General features: G+C 40.7%; 1 protein-coding gene across 1 annotated transcript in view; it reads right to left on the bottom strand.

Annotated features, from left to right (window-relative positions):
* ncanb (neurocan b) overlaps positions 1-26,310 on the bottom strand; it is a 377,055-nt gene that overhangs the window by 178,838 nt on the left and 171,907 nt on the right. The window contains exon 9 of the mRNA XM_034179195.1: positions 25,839-25,955. Within this exon, the coding sequence (XP_034035086.1) occupies positions 25,839-25,955 (117 nt within the window). The remainder of the gene's footprint in view (positions 1-25,838; positions 25,956-26,310) is intronic.

Here is a 26,310-nt window from a genome sequence, read left to right as displayed (position 1 = left end):
CATGCAAGAACTGGGAAATTTTCAGCTTCCAAGAATTGTGTACAGATCCTTGCAACATGGGGCCGTGCATTATCCTGCTGCAACATGAGGTGATGTTCTTGGATGTATGGCACAACAATGGGCCTCAGGATCTCATCACGGTATCTCTGTGCATTCAAATACCATCAATAAAATGTACCTGTGTTCTTTGTCCATAACAGACGCCTGCCCATACCATAACCCCACCGCCACCATGGGCCACTCGATCCACAACATTGACATCAGAAAACCGCTCACCCACATGCCACACACCTGTCTGCCATCTGCCCTGGACAGTGTGAGCCGGGATTCATCCGTGAAGAGAACACCTGTCCAACGTGCCAAACGCCAGCGAATGTGAGCATTTGCCCACTCAAGTCGGTTACGACGACGAACTGGAGTCAGGTCGAGACCCCGATGAGGACGACGAGCATGCAGATGAGCTTCCCTGAGACGGTTTCTGACAGTTTGTGCAGAAATTCTTTGGTTATCAAACCGATTGTTTCAGCAGCTGTCTGAGTGGCTGGTCTCAGACGATCTTGGAGATGAACATGCTGGATGTGGAGGTCCTGGGCTGGTGTGGTTACACGTGGTCTGCGGTTGTGAGGCTGGTTGGATGTACTGCCAAATTCTCTGAAACGCCTTTGGAGACGGCTTATGGTAGAGAAATGAACATTCAATACACGAGCAACAGCTCTGGTTGACATTCCTGCTGTCAGCATGCCAATTGCACGCTCCCTCAAATCTTGCGACATCTGTGGCATTGTGCTGTGTGATAAAACTGCACCTTTCAGAGTGGTCTTTTATTGTGGGCAGTCTAAGGCACACCTGTGCACTAATCATGGTGTCTAATCAGCATCTTGATATGGCACACCTGTGAGGTGGGATGGATTCTCAGCAAAGGAGAAGTGCTCACTATCACAGATTTAGACTGGTTTGTGAACAATATTTGAGGGAAATGGTGATATTGTGTATGTGGAAAAAGTTTTAGATCTTTGAGTTCATCTCATACAAAATGGGAGCAAAACCAAAAGTGTTGCGTTTACATTTTTGTTGAGTGTTAAAAAGCCTAGGCACTGCCATTTACCATTTAGTCATTCACAATAAGCCACACATGTGGTTGAACTGAATCAGTGTGCTGAGTCATTTGTTATTACATTCTGATTTGATTCCCATAGGTGCCATTGTGTGAACCTATCAAAAGCACAATCCTGCATGAAAACCATGATTAGGTCAGAGAAGCAGAGTGACTGTTGCATAAGAATCACATGGAAATGCAAATGATCCTGAATTCAGCGCAATAAATGTCAGAGTGTATGGTATTTCTGTGCTAGTGGCAAACAGCACCAATCCATATTCAACATTCATTCAGCACCATAAGCTCAGGAAACAGAGAGATTGCTTTCTAAAATATGTTAATATGTGTGCTTAGAAACTCATGCTTGCTCTCTTTAGCTGAAGTAAATAAAGGCGGTGGCCATGACTGGAGATATATCAGTTCGCTTGTCCGCAGTCACTGGCTAGGCACTGGCCAGATGAACAACTTCAGAGAAAGTTAAGACTCCAAGAAATAAGGTTGAAACTTCACAACATATTGACCCAATGACTAGAGCTCCGAGAATCTGGAGCCAGCCTCCAAACACATAAATCCATTCTAACATTAATGAAACAATGAATGGGATATCCTGAGGGGAGCAGCATGGCAACACAAACCCTTACCATCTGTCTTCCTCTACATACCATTGGAGCTCACCTGGGATCTTTCAAACCATCTATCTGCAGGTTTCTTTCCACTTTCCTTTTACAAGCCCTACACATCTACACTTTTCTTGATGAGCTCTATCAGCCTTATATATTTCCAGGCATGCAATGCAAAAGCATCAGAAGACTTCATATGTTCACAAACACAACTGCTAGACGGGATTACTCTTTATAACAAAAGGTGAAGAAGAAGTCACTGGCCACAAGGCTTTTCATTTCATGGCCCTCGGCCCTCTTTTTAAGAAAACTTGCTGAAAGTAAGCAACCAAATTTCCTCAAGTCTAAAAGATTAGGAGTTAAAAACACATATATTCAGCATTTCTTATAATTGTCTTTTGTGTCCGTTTGTGTTTCTTTTGATCTAATTGCAATGCAAATTAGATGTAATGCAGAAATTGTGATGATTCTCTCTGACCAACCAGTAATCTGCAGTGTTATCACCTTTTGGTACTGCCTCAGCTCTCTTGAAGCTGTGATTGAGGTAATGCCAAAAACAGGACCAGGTACGAGGTACCATATTTGGCCAATGGAAAACCAAAAGTTGGGTAGAGTCAAGCAAGTTACCATGCAGTGGACAAGCACATTTATTTGACTGAACTTATGTTTATGGTCCTACATATTGCTAATTATGATTGGATTATTATTCATTAATTTTAAAATCTTATACTGTGTTACATTTGTTGAGTTTAATAGAATTTTTTTATTGGATTCACATGTTTTTTTGGCACAAGTTTTACGCAAGGTGACAACTCCAGATGTACATTGAAAATGGGCACAGGTGGTCTTAAATGCGGAACTTTCTTTTGGAAGCAAGGGCACAAACCAGTTGTGCACTATTTTGCAAACTTTAAGTTTCAAAATGTCGATAATTTTTATGGCATTGGGTTTCTATAACTGATACATTGCTATAATTGCTTTTGTTATTAGCAGAAACAGTTTCTTCAGTTCTAATAACTTCATTTCAAAATCAATAGAGTGTGTCATTTTCCGAATACAGTCTAAAAAATTTGTATCTGCAGTTGAACAGCAATTAACCATTAGGCGAAACCACAGCTTGCCACTTCCTATTCCTTTCATCCTCTCTGACCTCATTGGTTACATCAGAGGCCACTTGATATCAATAGCTTCACCCTCATGAATCTTCAAGCTCATTATATGAGCTGATGTGAGGGGAACGGCTCCTGCTGGATATATTAGATAATATAGAAGCTCAGTAGGGGCATTTCTTCTGGCCTCTTTAAACATAAGTTATGCATTAGCTGTTCATGTAGTGATAAGTGCAGATAATTTTTCCATCTCGTTCACCACTACTTTAAAATCCTGATAGATGAAACAATAGTGAAGCTCAAAGTCAATTAAATACAGTTTGAGTTATTAGTGGTCCAACCTGATTCAAGTTGCATGTTAAGTAAACTTACATCCCCCCCCCAATAATGAACTTCAAGATATGGTGCCTTGCAAAGACCCTCACCTCAAAAAGGTTTTGTGCTTTCCTGCAAATTGCATCAGGGTGTACAGCTTGACAGTAAAGACGTCCAATTCACAGTTGTTAAAACACAATATAATTTCTTTTGGCTGCTCCAATGTTTGCCTCATGTTACCAGATTGGATTCAAATGTTCACTTGGCACAGGTTTTTATGCCACATGCTGCAAATATACCAGCCCAGTCTCACGTTTTTTTTTTTCATACTTCGTGATGAATGAGTCAAATTACGTGACAGGGTGTTTTTTAACTCACTATTACTAACCCTACTCCCACCCCCAACCCTAACCTTAACCATAAACCTAATCTTACTCCTTCTCCTCACCTTAACCATCACCACACCGACCCCCCTCCCCCGCTTCACTTTTAATTTCGTGCAGCCATCACGGAATGAATCAGAATGAATTTGTGCTGCTGTGACGAAATGAGGCGCTTTTCGTCACCAATATCACGAACCAATAGATTAATGTATATTTCATGCTGCTGAATCACGACTTGCCGTGAGACAAGGTTGAATATACAGGAGAAGTGGGGCACAGATGGCGTTGTGCTAGAGACTGCAAGCTGGAGTTGTACTCAGAAGGGTCACGTTTACCATGTTCGTTAGTGTTGGGTGTTTTATTGTGTGAAATTAAATCAACCAATCATTATGGTGCCTGTCCTTCCAGTTCAACTGGAGTGCTTTGGACACACACACACACACACACACACACACCACACACACACACACACACACACACACACACACACACACCACACACACACACACACACACACACACACACCACACACACACACACACACACACACACACACACACACACACACACACACACACACACACACACACACAGCTCTGGTATCAAGGAAGCTGACACAAGGGAAAGGATTACTGGCTCATTAAAGGATTAATTCACATTTTGGTGAAGCCCACAGCAAGCTGAGAGGTGTATTTTATTCGCCATGAGTGTTAAAATACACCATACAACTGCAGTTCATTAATGGACATGAGTCATAAAAAATTCTATTCATATTATGTGCAATGTGTGTCACCAGTGAAGAAGCTTTGGGTACAATGCCTGTAAATGTGTTGATTATTTAAATCTCTGAACATGGGGGCAGAATCAGTAAGAATACAATACTAATTAATATTCTGTTTTTACAGATCCAGTCATCTCACAGAGCTCTTGTAAAATTGTTGGAGTACATTCACCTGATAAATCCATGAAAGCTTTTTAAAAACAACCTATCTTTAAAAGTTTTGTTTGCAGCCAAAATGTTTTTGGAGACTTTTATCTGGCCTCTCAAATTTATTTATTATTTATTATAAGTTTATTATAATAATTTTTAATTTATTACAGTTATTAGTTTTCCTACTTAACTATTACATTACGTATAGCAGTCTGTGAGTGCAATTAAAAACATGTAGTGTACATTACATACAGTACATGCCTGAAAACCTTACTAAAAGATTTACTTTATGGTTAGAAAATCTGCTTTATTATACAGCTAGACATCAATACAGCACCCAATAGCTCATTCCATTCAGAAATCAGAGAAAATGATTTGTTCAGCAGGTGCATGATTGGCGCCCATATACTCCTGTCACTCAGATGGATAATAAACAGCTTATTGATTTATGAAGGTAATTGTTTGTTTCATAACCTGTTGTTTCTCTCATTAGTTTTTGTTGTGGATAAAGTTAAAGTCGGAGAGACTCTAAGTTGGTCTGTCACTCTGCATGCATAATTATCATCATTCCATTCGTTACAGGTGAGGCTAATTATTCCTGAACACTGGGTTTGATATGAGTGACATTAATTTAATTACCCCTGAAACATTTGCTCTCATAAATAATTCCCAGTGTTTGAAAAATCAGATAATCAAGTTCTGTTCTTCACTTCATTATGTTGTGTTATTCAGTAAGAGACAGAGAGAGAGAGAGAGAGAGAGAGAGAGAGGAGAGAGAGAGAGAGAGAGAGAGAGAGAGAGAGAGAGAGAGAGAGAGAGAGAGAGAGAGAGAGATTCCTTGTTAAATATTATTTTTGTTTTCCCTCCTGCTGATTTTACATTTTTTTTGCATACATTATTCATCATATATTATTATCAAATTAATATTACACCATTACAGGTGATGTTATGTGTCAGCAAAGTGCATGTGTGTTGTGAGGCATAATGTGGATCTTACTAACTCTTTACTTTAGACCAGTCCCGTCGCCAGATCTCAGTCTTAAGGGGGGCTTATGAAAGCCACCAGGTGGGCACCACTATTAATAGCTTATTTTTGCTTATTGTTACTATTCACACAGCCCTAATCCCTCACAATAATCATCACATTAACCATGACCGGACCAGCGCTCGCTCTCTCTCTCTCTCTCTCTCACACACACTCACTCACTCACTCACACACACAAACAAACACACGCGCGCATGTTTGTACGCACACACACACACCACACACACACACACACAAGTACAAATAATGTATTAGATCACACGCAGCATCTCGAACTAAACAAACAAAAAACACCACGGCGGGTGCATTTCAAAGCAACCAACAGAGGGGTAGCTACCAATTGCCAACACACACACACACACCACCACCACCGAGTGTGCACATGACGTATTAGATGACAACCAGCATCTCAAAAAAAAACAAACAAACAAAAAAAAAAAAAAACACCATGGTGGGTGCATTTCAAAGCAACCAACAGAGGGATAGTAGTAGCAATAGTACCAATTGCCATCACACACACATACACACCAGTGGTGGATACTGATCTTTCAAGGAGGGGAAGCTCAATTTCGGCCTACATCATAAAATGTGTTGGTTTATTTATACGTAATTCTATCCTCCGTTCATTTTCAAGAAACAGTACATTTTATTTGTTACAGCACTTCCAGTCAGCCAGCTCACTTTGTCATACCAGGTGAGCTGAAAAGACCTGTTACTTTTCCCCACCTTTTGCACCAAATTAATCTGAGGAGTTGATCTGCCCTGTTAGCGACGGGGGTGCTTTAGACCTGGTATTTGCTTGTTGAAACACAAATGCTTACTGGTGACAGAAGATATAATTGCTCCCTCATTGCACCCAACCATACCGCTTTTTTAGTCCAACACACCCACAGGTGGTCAGGTGTAGTTACCACCTTAGCTTAGTGGCACTGCTGCCCACTGAGTCATTACAGCAGAGCCGCAGGACCGACTACAAGGCTAAAAGGTCCACAGGTAGCGGAATGATGGGGCATTTTAAAGAAGGTTTCTTTACTTTTAGTGTGAGAAACATTTACCTCCTTAGGGATCCTCTCTGTCCTACAAACACTTCTCATGAAACGTTCACCTGTTAGTGGCAACAATAAGAAATTTACTGAGAGAATCTTAAGCTTGCAATGTGCCGTTATGTTATGTAGCCAGTTAGCCCATAATGGTGTTTGCATTGTTACCACAATGATTAAATTAATTTTTTATCCTGAGAAAAATATGAAACACAGCTTCTAAAATTAGCCACAGAAGTTTGACATTTTTTGAAACAGGGCTCTGATTGGATAAATTGTACATAATGCACATTTTGCATTTTGTATCCTCAGTTATACAGCTTCATGATGATGTGGTATAAAGCAGGATTTTCTTTCACCAAAACATCACATCAAGGCATGCATCTCAGATGCACTTTCGGGCAAATTGTAGCTGTACTTTCAGGTTTTCTTTTGAAGAAAATCCTCCTCTATACCACTTCATCATGAAGCTGCATAACTGGTGATACAAAATATAAAACATGCACTCTGCACAATTTATCCAATCACAACCACAGAAGCCTGTATCTTCTGGGTTGTCTGGGTGTCTTGGTGGCTTTCCTCACTCTTCTCCTTCTTGCACACTCACTCCGTTTTTGAGAATTGTCTCCTCCACACAGATTTACCGTAGAGTGCCATACAGTTTGTATTTCTTCATAATTGATGTAAATAAAGTACAAGACATATTCAGTAACCTGGAAATGTTCATGTATCCATCCCCCGAATTGTCAGAAGAAAACTGGCAATAAAACCGTTTATTTACAAGTATTATACTAAAGTGTTCATTACTTATGCAACCCATCATCTTGGCTTTTATATTTTGAATTAATTTATATATTGTTGAAGAGGTTTGCTTTCAGTTTGAGCTTAAGGAAGATAATTTTAGAATTTTTTATTCTTTGTATTTTTTGTAATTTTTGTATTTAAAATGGCATAAACAAATGAAAATGTGTGAAATACCAAGTATCCCAATACTTTTGGAGGGCACTGTAGATTTAGTTCATGGTTTATATGGGAAACTGTTTTAATCGCTCGTGCACATTGTGAACAAATTGGCTTTTACAAGTTGTTCTGGCATGAGGCCAAGTGTCTGTGGGACTTTTAATAATTTAATGTAATATCATGTGAAACGGTGTGTAATATGACCCCATTAATTTGAAGCCACGCATGCATCCTCAGATGTTCAAACTCCATCATACAGTCTGTATGTAGCACGTACTGACTTTATGTTAGGCCCATAGAGACGTGTGTGTTTGAAAGGTCAGATCTGCATGAGAAAAAGAAATATTTAAAAAGAAAAGTAAAAAAGGAGAATATTTGTGTTCACACCTTTGTGAGCATATTTGGCAATTCAAGTATGCAGATGAATGAACATGTGCGCTTGAATAAATTTCATTTTATGCATGAGTACAGAGGCATTTCGGTATGAATAATTTTATTGGCCTTTGACAATGAAATACGGAGCCAAGAGAGAGAGAAAGAGAGGAAGGGACAGAAACATGGAGCCAGAGAAGGAGGAGAGGTTAGGGTGTGAGTGAGGAAGTGTAGCAGGAAATGAAATGTGTTATTTGGGAGGAATGCTGGGGGGCTACAGGTTTGTTTTCACCCCATCCTCTGCACTGCACAGGAACCATAATACTGTACTACTTACTGTAGGTCTCATCAAAGAGCCATGTGCTGGAGGGCTGAGAGGAGCAGGGCGAGGTGACAAAAGGGAGATGACAGAGTGATAGAAGAGGTGCAAAGGAAATAATGAGAAAGGACAATGAGAGAATTAATAAAAGAATGGCAAGCAACAAGTGGGGGGGGGAGGTTAAGGGGAGGTGACGAGGGGTGGGTGAGAATATGATTCAAAAGAAATAAAGGTGAGGAAGAGAAAATTCACATTTGATAAAAAAAAAAAACAAGCTGAGATTATGAGATCTAATCATGAATGGACGGCCTTTTCTTGTAGAACATTTATAGTAAAACAGATGAAAACATAATGCACAAAAATTTGTATGCATTTCTTGTCCAGATTTGTATTCCTATTTGTATTCCATGTATTCCTTTGCGGGGAGGTGGTGAAGATATGTATCACAGACAAAAAGATGGAGAATCATCTTAGTGAAAAAATATGTTGTATTCCTCTTATTGTTATTCTAAACCCAAACCAAAACCAAAATGCAGATGTGTGTGTTTCTGAACACAATACTAAAATCTTTATTGTCTACAGATTGGAAATTCGTCTTTGGTTTCACCACTGACATCTCAAAAACAATAAAAACACACAGGACATGATAAACCACTGCAGAGTAAAAATATAACAAAAACATAGTAGAAATATATATGTAAAATATAGCAAAAAATTATGACTGCATTTCAAGTACACCAGCTATTCAGTCATCACACGTTCAAAAACATACATCACACAATTTTTCAACAAACCTGCAGTGCCAAGGAAAGCCTCAGCAAAGGAAGGGAACAGAAATAAAAGTAAGCAGCTACCACCTTCTAGTTTTATTTACTGCATTGACAGCATCTGGGACAAAGAATATCAATATCAAATGCGAGATGCACTTTGTGCATGCACATCGATGTTCACAGGAATACAAACAAAATATTATGCTTAACGCACTGACTGATCTCAGTAAGGAGATTGACTTCATAGTCTGCCTCAGTGGATCACTTCTACCCTACAACCCCTCCCCAATACACCTTGAGATGAAACTAGATTGGTAACTGACCCACAAACAACATCCTAAAACCCTACATGCAAAAAAGTGTCCGACACCGAATAACCTCCTCTCTCGTCTGGCATGTTCATCATGGGAAATCAATATGTCCATAATTTTAAATCGGTGCTCTTCCTCTGGCCTAGAGTGCAGCCAAATATGCTGCTAAAACATGGTACCAGAGTACACACAGAAGGCAACTAGATGTAGCACTCAGTGACACCTTGCAACAACCCAGTCCAACTGCTGCAGGTGCGACTCCTGATAGCAGTGGCTCACTTTGTAGAGAACACCACACACACAGGCTGGTGAGCAAGGTTCTGCTGGACACCAAGCATCCTTGCCAAGTTGTCATAATAACTGGGTTGCCAATTACTTCCCTCAGCAGCACCTACCCCACAAAGACTAGGTAACCCTGACCTGGTTACATGCAGGGGTTGGCCTGTTCAATACCAGCATACACCAATGGGGGGCTTCCAGAGCTGGGTAACCATACATCCATGGGATGGACTGCAAAGCACATCATCCACAAATGCCCCACCCTCCACCCACCTCAGAATGCCACTGTAGACCAAACAAACACCAACTCTACCATAGTGACCCTGTAAGATGCTGCTTAGCATCATGTGCAAGAACAAGAAGGATGAGGAAGTGATTGTGGTCATTTATTCACTTTCTATACCCACTTACTCAGGTCAAGGGTCACGGGGGGGTGGCTGGAGTCTATCCTAGCAGTCATAGGGCATGACGTGGGGTGCACTCTGGACAGGATGGCAGGCTATCACATGGTCACATATAGACAAACAAAGTCATTCACAAACCTACAGTCAATTTAGAGTCACCAATTCTCCTAACCTGTGTGTCTTTGGAGGTGTGAGGAAGCTGGAGCACCCGGAGGGAACCCACATGAACATGGGGAGAACATGCAAACACAGAAAGGACCAAGTGGGAACCAATCCCAGGATACAGCAACAAAATCAATTCACTTTGTTGAAAGTGGTCTGAAACTTCCCCAAAACTACCAATTTATATACACTTAGAAATGTTTGACAGATTTGGATCTTATGGATTTGGGTGGGGGGGGTGCAAAGAGGTCAAGGAGGAAGATGAAAGCAAGAAAAAAACAAGACTACTTCGGCAAATTGTGGAGCGTCTCTGAAGCAGCTCATTTACTGTAACCTCCACAGATTCTTTGTGTAAATGACACAGAAAATGGCAAAGTGGAATCCATGTTAGGCCTGGAGAAAGATGGATGAAGAGGACCGAGCCAAAACACAGGACAAGAGAACACCGAGATCATTGTAATTTCCTGCTTTTAAGAGAATCATTTTCCACTCTAGCCTCACAACACCTAATGCATTTGAAAACCAAAAGGGAAAAAAGTACTTTGAATTCAGTCGTGGAAGAATCAGACGAATATGTCCTTTTCTATTTGGTGTGTCCATTTCGATTTGGAAGCTGAATCCAGATGGCTTACAGAATCACTAACACTTTTCTGCTTCAAGCGATTTATCTGCCTTGTAACCTTTGCTCTTTTTTTTTTGACTGACTGACTGACTCACGGCTTGACTGAGTTCTTTCTGAAGAACAGACGACTGCACTAAAAGTAATTTTCCTAACACCAACTCCATTTAGAATCACTGTGATTTGTTGCCCTGTGTTCTGGAGATAGACCCAGAAAGGTTAATGCATTTCCTCCAAAACAAACCACATTTGACCTGAACAGAAAAAGAGCGATTGCTGTCAAAAAGAATGAAATTTCAATTTTAGAACCCATGAACGAAAACAAAGCCAGACACAATATAAATGGAAAACAAGGATGTATCGCAGCCTGAATCACGTGGTACCCATTGTGTCTGAGAACTATTGCATCTAAAAGATGATAAAAAGGTACTCAAACCATTTCTGTTTTTTATAAAAATGTCAGATGAAAGTTTGTAAATGGGAGGAACTTGACATATTCTTATAAGTGGATCAATGTAACATAAACAACAACATACAAACTCCATCACAGTTTAGTTAATAATACATATTGGTTAAGTGCAGAACTGCAGAGGTTAAACACTGGCTTTCGTGCTTTCTCAGTTCATCTAAATCAGAATAAATGCTTCACTTGTGTTTGAACAGATAACAGTGAGAACGTGAGCACAGGTGGTTGACTCAGATATGCCAGAACGCGTGCTATGCAGTACACTGAGAAAATGAAAGGACTTGCTCACAGATGTTCTCAGTTGAGATCAGATGTTCGTAGCTACTCGGGGGTGCACAGTTGCACACTCTGCAATGACGCTTTAAGGTTGACATCCACTACTCACTAATCATGTGATTATGGCATGACATAGTACCAGCAGTGCTTATTTGGATTCACTGCCACCTCCCCTTCTCCATGAGACCTTCACCAGCATTCATTCATTCATTTTTATCATTTCTTTAACCCTCAAGCGACCGAGCTAGCGACTAATATGACAGAGTGGGGTCATTTATTATCCCATTGACTTCAAATTGGAATACATCTATACAAATGCATGTTTTAGGGTTCTTCATATTTAGTACACTCCCTAATATAATTGTCCATCATCTAATGCAGTAAGTATGGAATTTGATATTTCACCAAAAAGTAGGAAAAAAAAAAATCACACATACACCAATTACCTAGTCTGTTACATCATATAAAATGCATGTTACATTTATTTTTTTCCATCAAAAATAAAAACAAATTTATCAAAAGTAAAGTTTCCTTGAGTACAATGTGTATGACAATGTGGTAGAGTAGTTATAGCATCACAATATTCCAGTTCACCTAATCCGCATGTCTTTTAGAGTGAGAGGAGACCAGAGCTCTGAATGTCAGTTCAGCAACAGCACACGAGCTGTCACACAATGTGACCATGCCCCTAATTATGCATAACTTTATGACTTAAAACTTCTTAAAGTACGAAGTTATTCACAATAAATAAATGCACCCCCACACAGTTGCCATGGAGGGGAAAGTATAGCTATGGAAACAAAAATTGTTATTTTTTGTACCAGACAGTAAACATGTTTATTTCTGCTCTGATTTCACCACTTGTGTGTGTGATTTACTATACAGTGTATAATTCAGCTAATGGTCTGTAGTGACAATAGAGAGCAGGTTGAAACTAGCCTAGAAACATGGAGATACGCTCTGGAGAGAATGGGAATGAAAGACAGTAGAAGCAAGATTGAGTACATGTGTGGAAATGAGAGGTAGCCCAGTGGAATAGGTGACAAGAAGTAGGTGTTTAAGGTACATGATCTTAAATATTTGGGGTCAACTATCCAGAGTAATGGAATGTGTGGTAGAGAGGTGAAGAAGAGAGTGCAGGCAGGGTGGAGTGGGTGGAGAAATGTGGCAGGAGTGATGTGTGACAGAAGGGTATCTGCAAGAGTGAAGGGGAAAGTTTACAAGACATTAGTGAGACCATCTATGTTGTACGGCTTAGAGACATTAGCATGAACAAAAAGATAGGAGGCAGCTGAAGATGTTGAGATTTTCATTGGGACTGATGAGGATGGACGGGATTAGGAATGAACACAGGGACAGCACAGGTGGGACGGTTTGGAGGCAAAGTCAGAGAGGTGAGCTTGAAATGGTTGGACATGTGGATAGAAGGGACCAAGGGTACATAGTGAGAAAGATGCTGAGGATGGAGAAAAAGAACAATTGATATAATTCACCTAATTGAGAGCGAATGCAGCATAACAGTCCAGCACCATGGACAACTCCAGTTAAAATGCTTTTAATGACTTGCGCTATAACTAGAAGTGTTGATTTGGGAATCATAAATAATTAAAATTATTCTTAGGGCCACTCATGGAAAGCACTTTTAACTATGATCAACTGTTACAGGAAAGCTTTTCACTTGTGTCAATGTTTCAAGCAATCCCAGGATGGTTTCATGTTTTTGCTACATAAAAGGATTTACTGAATTTCCTTTGATGGATAATAATCATGATACTACTTTTAGAGGCACATTACAAACCTGTACTTCACATCTCACTTGTCAACATCGCTAGTTTGTTCAAACCACAGCGAGGATTTGAAAGACTAAAAGAATTGTACATTTACATAATGACTGAAAAAGACAATTAACTAAAGCTGCATTATTTTTTACCCCTCATGTGGTTTGAATAATATTTTATCTTTTCCCGTCTGTGAGCAAACTGTTGATTCCAGCTGTGAGAAAACAAAACAATTCATTACTGTATCTCAACATATGTCATCAAACTGACAGGCAGCATTGTGCCTCATTAATCACATATTCTTCAGCAGGATCCAGATTTCACCAACGGCATCAGATGAACTGTAACCTGTAGAACATCTTTGTTTGACATTGTGTTTTATTGTGCATGTGGCTGTGCTGGTTGCCTCAAATCATAAAAAGCTCACCCATGCGAGATATGGACAATTACTACAGAAGTGCATTCTGGAGATAAATACAGTATGTGATAATCAGTGTTGGGCACAGTTCCCCTAATCAGCTAACTGCTAACTTTTTTTTTCAGCTAACTTTGAAAACCATCAGCTTTCCAATTAACTTCTGTTAAATTTAGTTCCAATAACATCTTTTTGCGGGCATAGTGAATAAAGTTTAACAGTTAAAAACATCTGTAAAGCCTGAAATCATACATTTTAGTTCCTGCCTGTTAAGTGTTTTGTAGCAGACAGACAGCTATGAAAGGTAAACCTCAATCCTCTGCCAGCAGAGGAAACCTGGCTAACAATGAGAAAGGAAGGGGGGGACAATTTATTTTCACAGCCAGCCTTGCAGACGTGTCGCAGGAAACATGCACAGCAAGGCAGTTTTGACTCATGGTTAAAATTTTAAACAAACTAATTCCGGACAGGTTATCAAAATTAATGTCACCACTGTCATTTGTACAAAGTGAAAATATCAGCTATATGTTTTAGTTTTAAAGTAATGCATTAATTTTAAAGGTTTGAGCATTTACAGACACACATGCCAAAAGACATTATGGGAAAATGAGCTTCCTGCCATCAGTCGTTGGTCGCTTTATTTATATGTAAATACCAACACACAAGTTACTGTAACGTGCATGTTGTTTTTTTACAAGTAAATCTGTTTTTGCAAATATGTAATTTTTTCCATTTGTAAAAAAGCCAATTTAAAAGCTGAAAATTCTGTTCGTTACACTCCCATCCAGTAGATGGCAGTGTTCATGGCAGTGTGAATACCGATTGCCACACCTTTGCTATATATCTGGAGGTGTCGTGGGGCTATCAGTGAAACACCCACTTGACAATCCAAAGGACGCCATCACCCAACTGACCACCCCACAGAGTCTCATTAGTGCGTCAAGTATTTTTTTTTTGAGGGATAGCAACATCTAGTCCTACACAATAGATCTTTAGTTGAAGGGGTTTAATAACATTTTCATCTTCTACCGCTTAGTCCAATTAAGGGTCGTGGGGGGCTGGAGCCTATCCCAGCAGTAATAGAAGGCGAGGCGCGGTACACCCAGGACAGGACACCAGTCTGTCGCAGGGCCACAAATAGACAAACAAACACAGACACAGACACACCTACACACAATTTTTAAAGATTCCAATCCACCTAACCCGCATGTCTTTGGATGTGGGAGGAAACTGGAGCACCCGGAGGAAACCCACACAAACACGGGGAGAACATGCAAACTCCACACAGAAAGGCCACGGGAATTGAACCCACGACCTTCTCGCTGTGAGGCAACAGTGCTAACCACTAAGCCACCGTGCTGCCAATATTACATTAACCAGTTTAGAATTACACCCATTTTCATACACAATCTCTCCATTTTCAGAGACCATATGTAATTACATATGGTCAGGTCTGAGACCATTTGCTGGTGCCACATGTTGCCACATCCACTATCCTACAGAATTGCCTTAGGTTGGGGTGATATATTGACGGAAAGTTGATGCGAGGAAAAGCCATTGAGGATGGTTGCTGCTACTGTTGTTGTTACCATCATGATGAAAGCTTTTACACCAGGATTCCAAGCATTACTGCACCACAGGAAGAACTTCAGTAGGGCTACACTGAAAAATATTTCATACATGCTCTCATCCCATGACATCACACTCAGAAAATAAACTGTTCAATTGTCCGCCATGAATGTCATTCCAAAAAGTAATAATCTAAAGATCTACAGCCATTGATGATCTGTGACAAAGAGAGAATGTGACCATAATGAATAAGCAAGCACCTGATGGCTTTTATGACTTGTTTCATGTTCAGTTAATGAACTAATAACTAACTGGCAAAACTTTTTTTGTTCACAGATTGGCTTTTCAGCTAATTTGAAAACCGTTAGTGGACAAATTCGCTTCAGCCAAATTTACCATATTCACACCCCATTTTTTGAAGAAAATTGGTTAAATGGCCAACAAAATTGAATTAAATTAAATTACAAGGAACACATTTATTGAATGAGAAAATTACAAGGAAAAAAAAACCCACAACACAAACAGGTGAGTTATTTGTGATTGATTTTTATTTGTGATGAAATCAGACATTTTATTGATCTTGGTGTTCCAATGAATGTCATATTGACCATGCTCATGCACTGGCCCACCCCCTCTTCATGCAGAATTTTTTTGCAAACCCTAAAATCATACAGGTTTGTTCATGGTGGACCTTATACCTAACAGCTGTAACATTGCGACAAATGACAGGTGGCGTGAACAAGTGATAATGTCGTCAGAATGGCACAGGTAAGTGGGTGGAGTATATTCTGCATATTATATATACACCTGGCATCAGAATCGGGTACTGAGGTGTTTGGCCTCAGCGCTGGTGGACAAGAGAATCAATGCCATCAATCAATGCCGCCACCCCCCCAATTGCTCAGTCTTCTTTCACACATGTAACATACGTCATTCGCAGAGGCAAAAAGTTACAAACCAAACCCTCTAATCCCCATGCATGCCTGCTGACAATAGCCCAAGAATGGAAAATGCATGTTGACTTACACCAAAGACTTAGCTCCCTGCCTGGTATTGCACAGATTACCTTTTAATTTAATTTAACCAGGTTAGTCCCACTGAGATCAAGATCTCTTTTGCAAGGGAGACTTGGATAATTAGAAAGTTTCCAGTCCACCTAAATTGCATGTCTTTGGATGTGGGAGGAAGCTGGAACACCCAGAGGAAACCCACACAAACACGGGGAGAACATGCAAACTCCACACAGAAAGGCCACAGGTGGGAATCAATCCTATGACCTTCTTGCTGTGAGGCAACAGTGCTAATCGCTAAGGTACTGCATCCCAACTTGGTCCTGTGGTCCTTGCTCATACTGTATGTTCTCATCATTGAGTTTACAAGCACTGTGGAAAGACGCTATTGATAAGTGTCAAGAAAGATGACTTTAAGCTTGCTTTCGGCTTGTTTTCATCTTGGAATATAATACGTGCCATGGGATTAATATACATGCTGTTGGATTAAACTGCACAGTGTTTGGTACCTTACAGGAGTAAGTGAGGTCATACCGGACTTTTCCATTACAAATGGGGAGGCCCACGGAATGAACTCAGTGGTGAAGACGATGGAATATGTCTAAGAATGATTCTAACATGACAAGTATGATCAAATGGAGTATTAATGTGTTAAAAATTAAGAGTTGATTAGAAAAAGTATGTTACAAATAAGTGAAATGAATGATTATATGAGTTGTTTTTCATAAAGAGTGCAGAGTCAGAGGAAAAGAGGAAGTGAAGAAGTTGTTTTTCATAAAGAGTGCAGAGTCAGAGGAAAAGAGGAAGTGAAGAAGTTGTTTTTCATAAAGAGTGCAGAGTCAGAGAAAAAGAGGAAGTAAAGAAGATGTCGCAAGCAGGGCAAGAAAAACTGATGTTAAACAACTGATCAAATGATTAAGATGTTGGTAAAAAATGAAATGAATAATAAGGAATGAAAATGTTTGTATATGATCATATGAATTGTTTTTATGTGAAAGAGAGTTGTATTGAAATGATTGAATATGATTGATGTGATTCTAAAGAAATTATGTAAAAGAATGAATTCTCAGAAAAGCTGAAGTGTTAACAGAAAAGAGGAACTTGAGAAATAAGTTACTGGTAACAGCTGCAGAAATTTCCAGTAAGCGGAAAGAGAAGGGAGGAGGTTTTGAGTCAACAGCGTCCCCATGGTAACCAAGATCATCTGAAGACAACAAGAGTCAAGCACATATATAAACTGTGAAACACCAGGAAACGGGGTTATTCTTCCAGGGAGAGGTGCTGTTGCCACTTCTCCCCTGCTACGAGGAAATCACAAGACTTGACCATCTTGTGAGCATCAATTGGAATCGTGGAGTGAGAGGATTGGAGCCATAAAGATCGTTTGAGAGAGTTTTCAACTCCCACTCAGGCCGTCCAGTCACCGAGTAGCAGAACATTGGAGAATAATCACTGGCCTTAAGTCTGAGTGGGGAATGTTCAAAGTTTTCTCTCTCAAGGAACATCACAGCATACCAGAATGGATTAGATCAACTTTTGGTTGATTGAAGAAGGAATAAACTCTTATGTGGATTAACTTCCTGAAGGATTACAACATCACACAAGGATCGTGGTCAGCTAACGATTAATAGCTGATGAAGAGGAAATCAAGTTCATCGAGCTGGGGACTTTAACCTCAAAAACCTCCTTCCCTCACTCCTAGAAAAATTGTTAAGAAGTCAATCCAGTCCCAGTCAAAGTAAGATCAGTCAGAATTATTGAATCAAAAACAAAAATCTCTGCCAATCATTATTCTAATTATACTTGAATTACTGTTGTGAAATCATTACCATATAACCTATTTTGATTATGTTGTCGGCACTAAATTTCCAAGCATGCAGTTAAAGTGTTAAGGCTCGGACATTGGATTATTGATGCTTCTTAAGGTGTAAAAGTTAAAGTTTATTGGGTGTACAACATCAAAAAGGCTCTAAAAGGTTAGTCTGTTTTTTTTTAATGAAAATAACACATCCTGGGGACTCGCTGTACGAGTCACTAAATTCAAAATCTAGCAACATTCCAAGAGCCCTGATCCATAAGAGGAGAGCTGCCGTTAACGGGCGTGGCCGGTTCGTATCCTGGTTCCAGAGAAGGCTATTCGACCGGGGTGCGAGATCAGCTTCAGCGGGGTGGACGTCCGGATGGAGGCAGTGAGCGGCTAGACGAATCTCCTCGCCACCAGTTTGAACAGCCTTTGTGCAGCCCTGCTGGGTCATACCCGTGGAGACACGAAGGTCGGACCCCAGAGACGGAGAGCTGGTTTTGTACACAAACACACTCATCGGAGGGTGAGCATGTGCCGTGTATCTAAAAAAGCGGGATCTGACATAAGGCATTTGAAAGAAAATGACTGCAACTTGCCGAGCTAGCAGATGAGGCAGAAGGAGGGGGATGGAAGGTGAGATTGTGTCCGGTGTGTTGGTGGGCAGCAGGTGATATACAGTGGGGAAAATAAGTATTTGACCCCCTGTCAGTTTTGCAGGTTTTCCCACCTACAAAGAATGGAGAGGTCTGTAACTTTTATTACGGGTACACTTCAACTGTGAGAGACAGAATCTAAAAAAAAAAATCCAGTAAATCACATTGTATGATTTTTACATAATTAATTTGCATTTTATTGCATAAAATAAGTATATGACCCCCTAGAAAAACAGAGCTTAACAATTGGTACAGAAACATTTGTCTGCCATTACAGAGGTCAGATGTTTCCTGTAGTTCTTGTCCAAGTTTTCACACACTGCAACAGGGATTTTGGTCCACTCCTCCATACAGATCTTCTACAAATCTTTCAGATTTGGAGTTTCAGTTCCCTCCAAAGATTTTCTATTGAGTTCAGGTCTGGAGACCTTGAAATGCTTCTTACGGAGCCCCTCCTTAGTTGCCCTGGCTTGTGTTTGGGGTCATTGCCATGCTGGAAGACCCAGCCATGACCCATCTTCAATGCTCTTACTGAGGGAAGGAGGTTGTTTGCCAAAATCTCGCAATACATGACCCCATCCATCCTCCCTTCAATACGGTGTAGTCGTCCTGTCCCCTTTGCAGAAGAGCACCCCCAGAGTATGATGTTTCCACCTCCATGCTTCACAGTTGGGATGGTTTTCTTGGAGTTGTTCTCATCCTCTAAACATGGTAAGTGGAGTTGATTCCAAAAAGTTCTATTTTGGTCTCATCTGACCACATGACCTTCTCCCATGCCTCCTATGGATCATCCAGATGGTCAATGGTGAACTTCAAATGGGCCTGGACATGTGCTGGCTTGAGCAGGGGGACCTTGCTGCCCTGCAGGATTTTAAACCATGACAGCATCATGTGTTATTAATGTAATCTTTGTGACTGTGGTCCCAGCTCTCTTCAGGTCATTGCCCAGGTCCTCCTGTGTAGTTCTGAGCTTTCTCAGAATCATCCTTACCCCACAAAATGAGATCTTGCATGGAATCCCAGACCGAGGGAGATTGACAGTCATCTTGTGTTTCTTTCACTTTCTAATAAATAATAACAGTTGTTGTCTTCTACGAAGCTGCTTGCCTGTTGTCCTGTAGTCCATCCCAGCGTGGCGCAGGTTTACAGTTTTGTCCCTGGTGTCCTTAGACAGCTCTTTGGTCTTGGCTATGGTGGACAGGCTGGAGTGTGATTGATTGAGTGTGTGAACAGGTGTCTTTTATACAGGTAACAAGTTCAAACTGGTGCAATTAATACAGGTAAAGAGTGGAGAATAAGAGGGCTTCTTAAAGAAAAATTAACAAGTCTGTGAGAGCCAGAATTCTTGCTGGTTGGTAGGGGAGGTCATGTTGCCTTATGCTGAAGAGGACATGCCCTTGAAATGGGTGTTTCAACAAGACAATGACCCCAAGCACACCAGTAAACAAACAAAATCTTGGTTCCAAACCAACACAGTTAATGCCTCGCAGATGTGAAGAAATCATGAAAAACTGTGGTTATACAACTAAATACTAGTTTAGTGATTCACAGGATTGCTAAAAAAACAGTTTGAACATAATAGTTTTGAGTTTGTAGCATCAACAGCAGATGCTACTATTATTGTGAACATCCCCTTTTCTACTTTTTTTTTTAGTAATAGCCCAATTTCATAGCCTTTAGAGTGTGCATATCATGAATGCTTGGTCTTGTTGGATTTGGAGAATCTACTGCAGGGGTGGCCAAGTTCGGTCCTCGAGAGCCACATTCCTGACACTCTTAGTTGTCTCCCTGCTCCAACACACCTGAATCCAATGAAAGACTCGTTAGCAGACTTTTAATGAGCCTTTCATTGGATTCAGATGTGTTGGAGCAGGGAGACAACTAAGAGTGTCAGGAATGTGGCTCTCGAGGACTGAACTTGGCCACCCCGATCTACTGAATCTACTGGTACCTTGTTTCCCATGTAACAATAAGAAATATACTCAAAACCTGGATTAATCTTTTTAGTCACATAGCACTACTATTATTCTGAACACTACTGTATGAGGTCTATTAGAAAAGAAACCAACCTTTTTATGTTTTCAAAAACTATATGGATTTGAATCACCTGTGATTGCGTCAGACAAGCTTGAACCCTTGTGCGCATGCGTGAGTTTTTTCATGCCTGTCGGTTGTGTCATTCGCCTGTGGGCAGGCTTTGAGTGAGCACTGGTCCACCCCCCTCATCGGAATTCCTTTGTCTGACTTCTTGCTGAGAGACTGGCGCTTTGCTTGATCAAACTTTTTTCTGAAACTGTAAGGCACATCCAAGTGGACACCATTCGAGAAATTCAGACGGTTTTCGGTGAAAATTTTAACGGCTGATGAGAGATTATGGAGCGTTACTGTCGCTTTAAGGACTGCCCACGGAGCCGGATGGCGCGCCGTGCCCCGAGCCGCCGTCATCAGCCTGTTTCGAGCTGAAAACTTCCAAATTTAAGCCTCTGTTGACCCAGGACGTCGTGAGAGAACAGAGAAGTTTCAGAAGAGCTCGGGATCAGCAGTTTATCCGGACATTCCACTGTTAAAGGAGATTTTGTAATGAAAGACGTGTGGACAGATTCGTGCGTCGGCACCCAGCCGCTCATCGCGCGGCGCCACAGCAAAACACCTCCGTTGGAAGCATTACAGGACAAGTTTGAAAAACTGACTCTTCACGTGAGGTAACAAGCATCACCTTGATGAGGTGGAGGAGCAGGAGGTCACTCCAGAGCAAATGCATTGATGAGGACATTGAAATTGTTTTCTGTGTTTATTTAGCCAAATCTAAATTCATCCAATAAAAGTTAGTGGTAGCTTCAGCTAAATATTTTTTACAATTTTTTGATTAAGTGTGGATCATAGTTAATGTTTCATTTAGCGGATGAGCAGATATTATAGCTAATTCTGAGGTTAACTGGGCCTGCTACTGGATTTATCGAAATAATCAGTTAATACGGAGACCAGAAGGAGTTCAGAATGCGGTTTACAAACCTGCCTTGTCTGACAAAAATATGACTTCTGTGGTCAAATACACATCCAAATCAGTTTTAGATGTGAAGGAAAAAGAACCAGGCTGTGAAGCATGGACACCAAGCATAAATGAGTCTGAAGGAAATGGGAAACACATTTCCACTTATTTTTAGTGTCACTGTGCATCGATTAGATTGAGCGTATGAAGATGAACTTGATTTTGGGATGCATGAATAAAGTTAACTTCGCAGCCTTGTCTTTCCCCATTTCCTCAGACAGGGTCGTGTTAAAATGGTAATACAGTGAAAATTTTGCTGTTACTGCAATTCATCATTTTTCTTCTGCTGCAATTAACATGACAGCATTGGATGTGCAGCTGTTTATTGACCTAATCATCATTAAATCTGGGAAATGGACTTAAATGTTCTGACAAAAGATGACAAAACAGGCAACGGACAAATTAATACATTTCTACCAATATTCTTGCAAAACTGTCACAGTTCTAACAAGCTCAATACCTTATGGAAATCACCTAAAACTCTCAGTTTGTACTGATTTTCTGCAGCAAATTACTCAGTTAAACAAGCATTTGTCACAAATTATCGAAGAATGGTGATTGATCTCCAATGGTGTTAACGCCTGAGCACACCTAATCTATACATGCTGCATAATTTGCACTTTGACAAAAGCATGTTCAAAGATATTGGCAATCAGACAAAGAACAATGTGGTCCTCATGACCTTTGACCCCTCACACATGACCTTTTTGCAAATGAAATGACCCTAGAATGCGCAAAATTGAACATAATGATGAAGAAACAGGATTCACTGTGCTTTGTGGACCGCATGGGCCCAGGGCATAGGATATATTTCTGTATTCTTCAATATTTCTATGTTAGGGTAACCGTAACACTAACATAAAAATATAATTACCTTAAAGGTCAAATTATCAATAAAGTAACTAAACTTAAATCTTCAAACTAGTAAGTCCCTTCAGCTGTTCCCTTGTTTGCACAAGTTTTACGCTGGATGCCCTTCCTGATGCAACTCCACATTACATGGAGAAATGTAGCAGGGTTGGGGTTTGAAGCGGGAACCTTCTGCACTGAAACTAAGCGCACTGACCACTTGACCACCCCCCCTCCTAGGGAGTGATAATAGTGGTGCATTGAATAGTCCTCAGCTGAAGTCCTCTGAGCAGAAACCTCTTGCATTGAACTGCGTGAACTGATGACTCTAAATTAACCATAGGTGTGAATGTGTTTGTCAATATGAGGCCCTGTGACAGACTGGTATCCTGTCCAGGTGTACCCTGCATCACACCCTGTGACAGACTGGGATAGGCTCCAAACCCTCTGTGACCCTTAATTGGAATAAGCCGGTATAGAAACTGGATGTAGAAATTCAATCAACTGATATGCTACAGGTTATATTTGTTTTTGTGTTCTGTGTTTTCTGCATTTGGTATTGTCGTCTTAATTTTGACCTGTTGCAGTTTCCATCAGCCACTTTAAACTGCAGTACATTTCAAAATTGAACCACTAGACAATTACTACAGTTTAATATATAATTTTAGGCCATAGTGCAGAAGGAATGTTACCACAGAGCTCTGAACATTGACTTCGATTGTCTCAAAGTCCTATTCCAAAGTAGAAAGTCACTTTGATATTTTCCTTTTTGCCACTTGCTCTTCATCTTTTCCTCTTTTACCCAAACCTGTCGTTGCTCCAAGATTTTAATCAGCTACTCTATCCCTCACTGCACTCATTGCTCCTCTGCGGCCTGTGTGTCCTTGCAGTTTTTTCTGTCACACACACACACAAACATGCAGGAGTGAAGTGGGTATGGAACCAATTCAACAGTGCTGTCTGGCAGCATATGGATATCCCCGGATCCATTTCACAGACAGAACTTGGATTCTGATCACGCCAAAAATACTGTACCTGATGGAGCGCTAAAAAATTAGAAGAGCACTCATTTGTCTCTTCTAGAGTGGATTATTGCAACGTACTATTCTCTGGTTTACCATAGTCCAGCATTAGGGGTCTCGAATTGGCTCAAAATGCTGCTGTCAGACTTTTGACAAGAAGTAGGAAGTTCAACCACATTACACCAATTTTGGCCACCCTTCACTGGCTTCCTGTCTTTGTGAGGTCTCATTTTAAGGTTCTATTACTAACTTATAAAATTATCCATGGACTAGCGCCTCCCCACCTAAGCTCACCTAATTACACCATACATACCGGCCCATGTTCTCAAGACGCAGGACTACTTTGTGCCCCTAAAGTAAAAAAAAAGTTGGCAGACCACAGGACCTTCTCTTATCGTCCGCCTATCCTGTGGCATGATCTCCCTGCAGAGATAAAACAGCCATATTCCACAGAAACATTCAAGTCCAGACTAAAGACGCATCTGCTCTCCCCCTCGTATGGCTAACGTACTGGTGTAGTATGCATTTACATTTCCTCTCCTTTTAAATTCATATTATTAGCACTGAAACAGGTCTCAGCCTCACTGCATCTAAATTCTGGGTCTGTTAGTGAAGCACAGGACTAGCTGCTGGAGACAACCTTAGCAATCTCTCTGCTTCCCAGCTGACGTACTGCTAGTGAACTAATGCCTTAGGTGCAGTTATTTTCGGCCGACTGATCATGCTCTTTTTCTCTCTGTCCAAGGCACTGATGAGCAATAATGGCCCTGCACCCTGGGGTGCCGGACTGACCTCAGGATGCCCTACCTATTCAAGACCTGAAAACAGGGACAAAGCATCAAGATGGACTATTTTTATCTCAATAACTGACTATTTTTGTTGCACTTCTGTTTTTTTTTTTTGTTTCCTGTTTCTTTAGTTTTCCCCCCATCTTTTGTAAAACCCTTGTAACTGTTAGAATGGCCTAAGCAGTGGGTCACCCCCCCTGAGTCTGGTCTGCTTGAGGTTTCTTTCTCATTACCGCCAGAGGGAAGGTTTCCGTTACCACTGTCACCTGTGTGCTTGCTCAAGGGCGGTCAGTAGGGTCAGACCTTACCTGTGTGAGGCAACTTGAGGCAGCATTGTTGTGATTTAATGCTACACAAATAAAATAAGTTGAATTGAATTAGAGTGAACACCTTAGCCACAACACAAAACTCTATTTCACAATGTTAAGATACATTCTGGCTTTCATGGATACGCATCCCAGATACTCACAGCTTGAATCCTTGTCCTTGCCTTGGAAAATCTTAGAGGATTCAGAAGGGTACCGTATTGAATTGAAATATTCTGTCCTCGTGCTGTGATATGGTTTTAAACATGACTGAATTTTCAACATGTTAGAAAAACAACAACAAAAAAAACTTTCTCATCCAGATCTTTGAGTATCCTTGGTAATGTGTCACATTTCTGTGGAGCCTGTAATATTGCTGTCTATGCTTTGACATCACCAGGAGATTTTGCTTCAATGCTACAGGCGTTCTGCAGTTGTTTTGTACCCATCACACAGTACAAGTCTGGCACATTACAAAATCACATCATGTGCTACACATCATCACACCACATGCTCCACCGGCATGTTATGCCATCACAAGATGCACTACACAATTAATGTCAACAGACCACACCATAGAGCGGCACATTACATCATCACACCATGTGCTACACTGGTGCATTATGTCTTCACATTGCACCCTACACAGGTGCATTGGTTCATTACGCCATGTGTTAAAATTCTGCATTATGTCATCACACAATGCTCTAGACTGGGGCATTATGTCATCACACTGCTCTGGACTGGAGCATTACATCAGTACACCATATGCTAAATCTGCATTTTACATTATTACACCACAGACTAGCCCAGCACATTATGTCATCTCACTGGGTGCTTGACCACATTTGTTGACAACTGTGCTCTTTACATGGTGGTTTGTCATTGATATAGACTCAGTTTCCATGATGCATATCCATGAAAGTGAAAATAAGGCTTTAGAAAGTCATTTTAATTTTTTTCTAAATCATAACCATTCCACTTATTGTCCTTGCAGGAGGTACCAGTGCCCATCCAGGAAGTTTCTCCATGGCACAGGGCATTTGGTGAGCATTACACAAACATACGCCTGTCTGCAGTACAGTCTCGTGGCCCAGCTTTGACCTGACACAGACTTACCGATCTCGCAGCTCTCTCCAGAGAAGCCCTGAGGACAGTAGCAGCTGTAGCCGTCACCCTCCTGCAGGCAGCTCCCGCCGTGGAGACAAGGGTTGGTCTGACATGGGTTATTCTCCACTGTAAAGGAAGACGGAGTAAGAAAGATGAAAGTAGACTGACAAATGTGCATTCATAATTTATTTTCTACAGAGAAACAGCATTATGAAAGTGCATCAAATGCTGGCAAACAATGACAGCCAAAGAGCAACAGTTATGTGCATCTCTTCACGCCCCTGTCCTCACCGACCCCTCTCTATGGTGGGGGTGTTTTTTTTCTTGCTGTAGTAATGAATATTTAGGGACAAAATTTGTGTAAATGTAAATTATGCACATTAAAATATATTCAGTTGTTTTCTACAGAGTAAATTTTGCTTTGTTAAATTAACACTGCAGCAAGCACACATGGTTCCTTTAAAAATATTGTTAAATCACC

This window comes from Thalassophryne amazonica, chromosome 10 (genome assembly GCF_902500255.1).
Source record: "Thalassophryne amazonica chromosome 10, fThaAma1.1, whole genome shotgun sequence".
Classification (NCBI taxonomy): domain Eukaryota; kingdom Metazoa; phylum Chordata; class Actinopteri; order Batrachoidiformes; family Batrachoididae; genus Thalassophryne; species Thalassophryne amazonica.
Note: the sequence above shows the minus strand (reverse complement) of the source record. Positions and strands in the feature narration are given on the sequence as shown.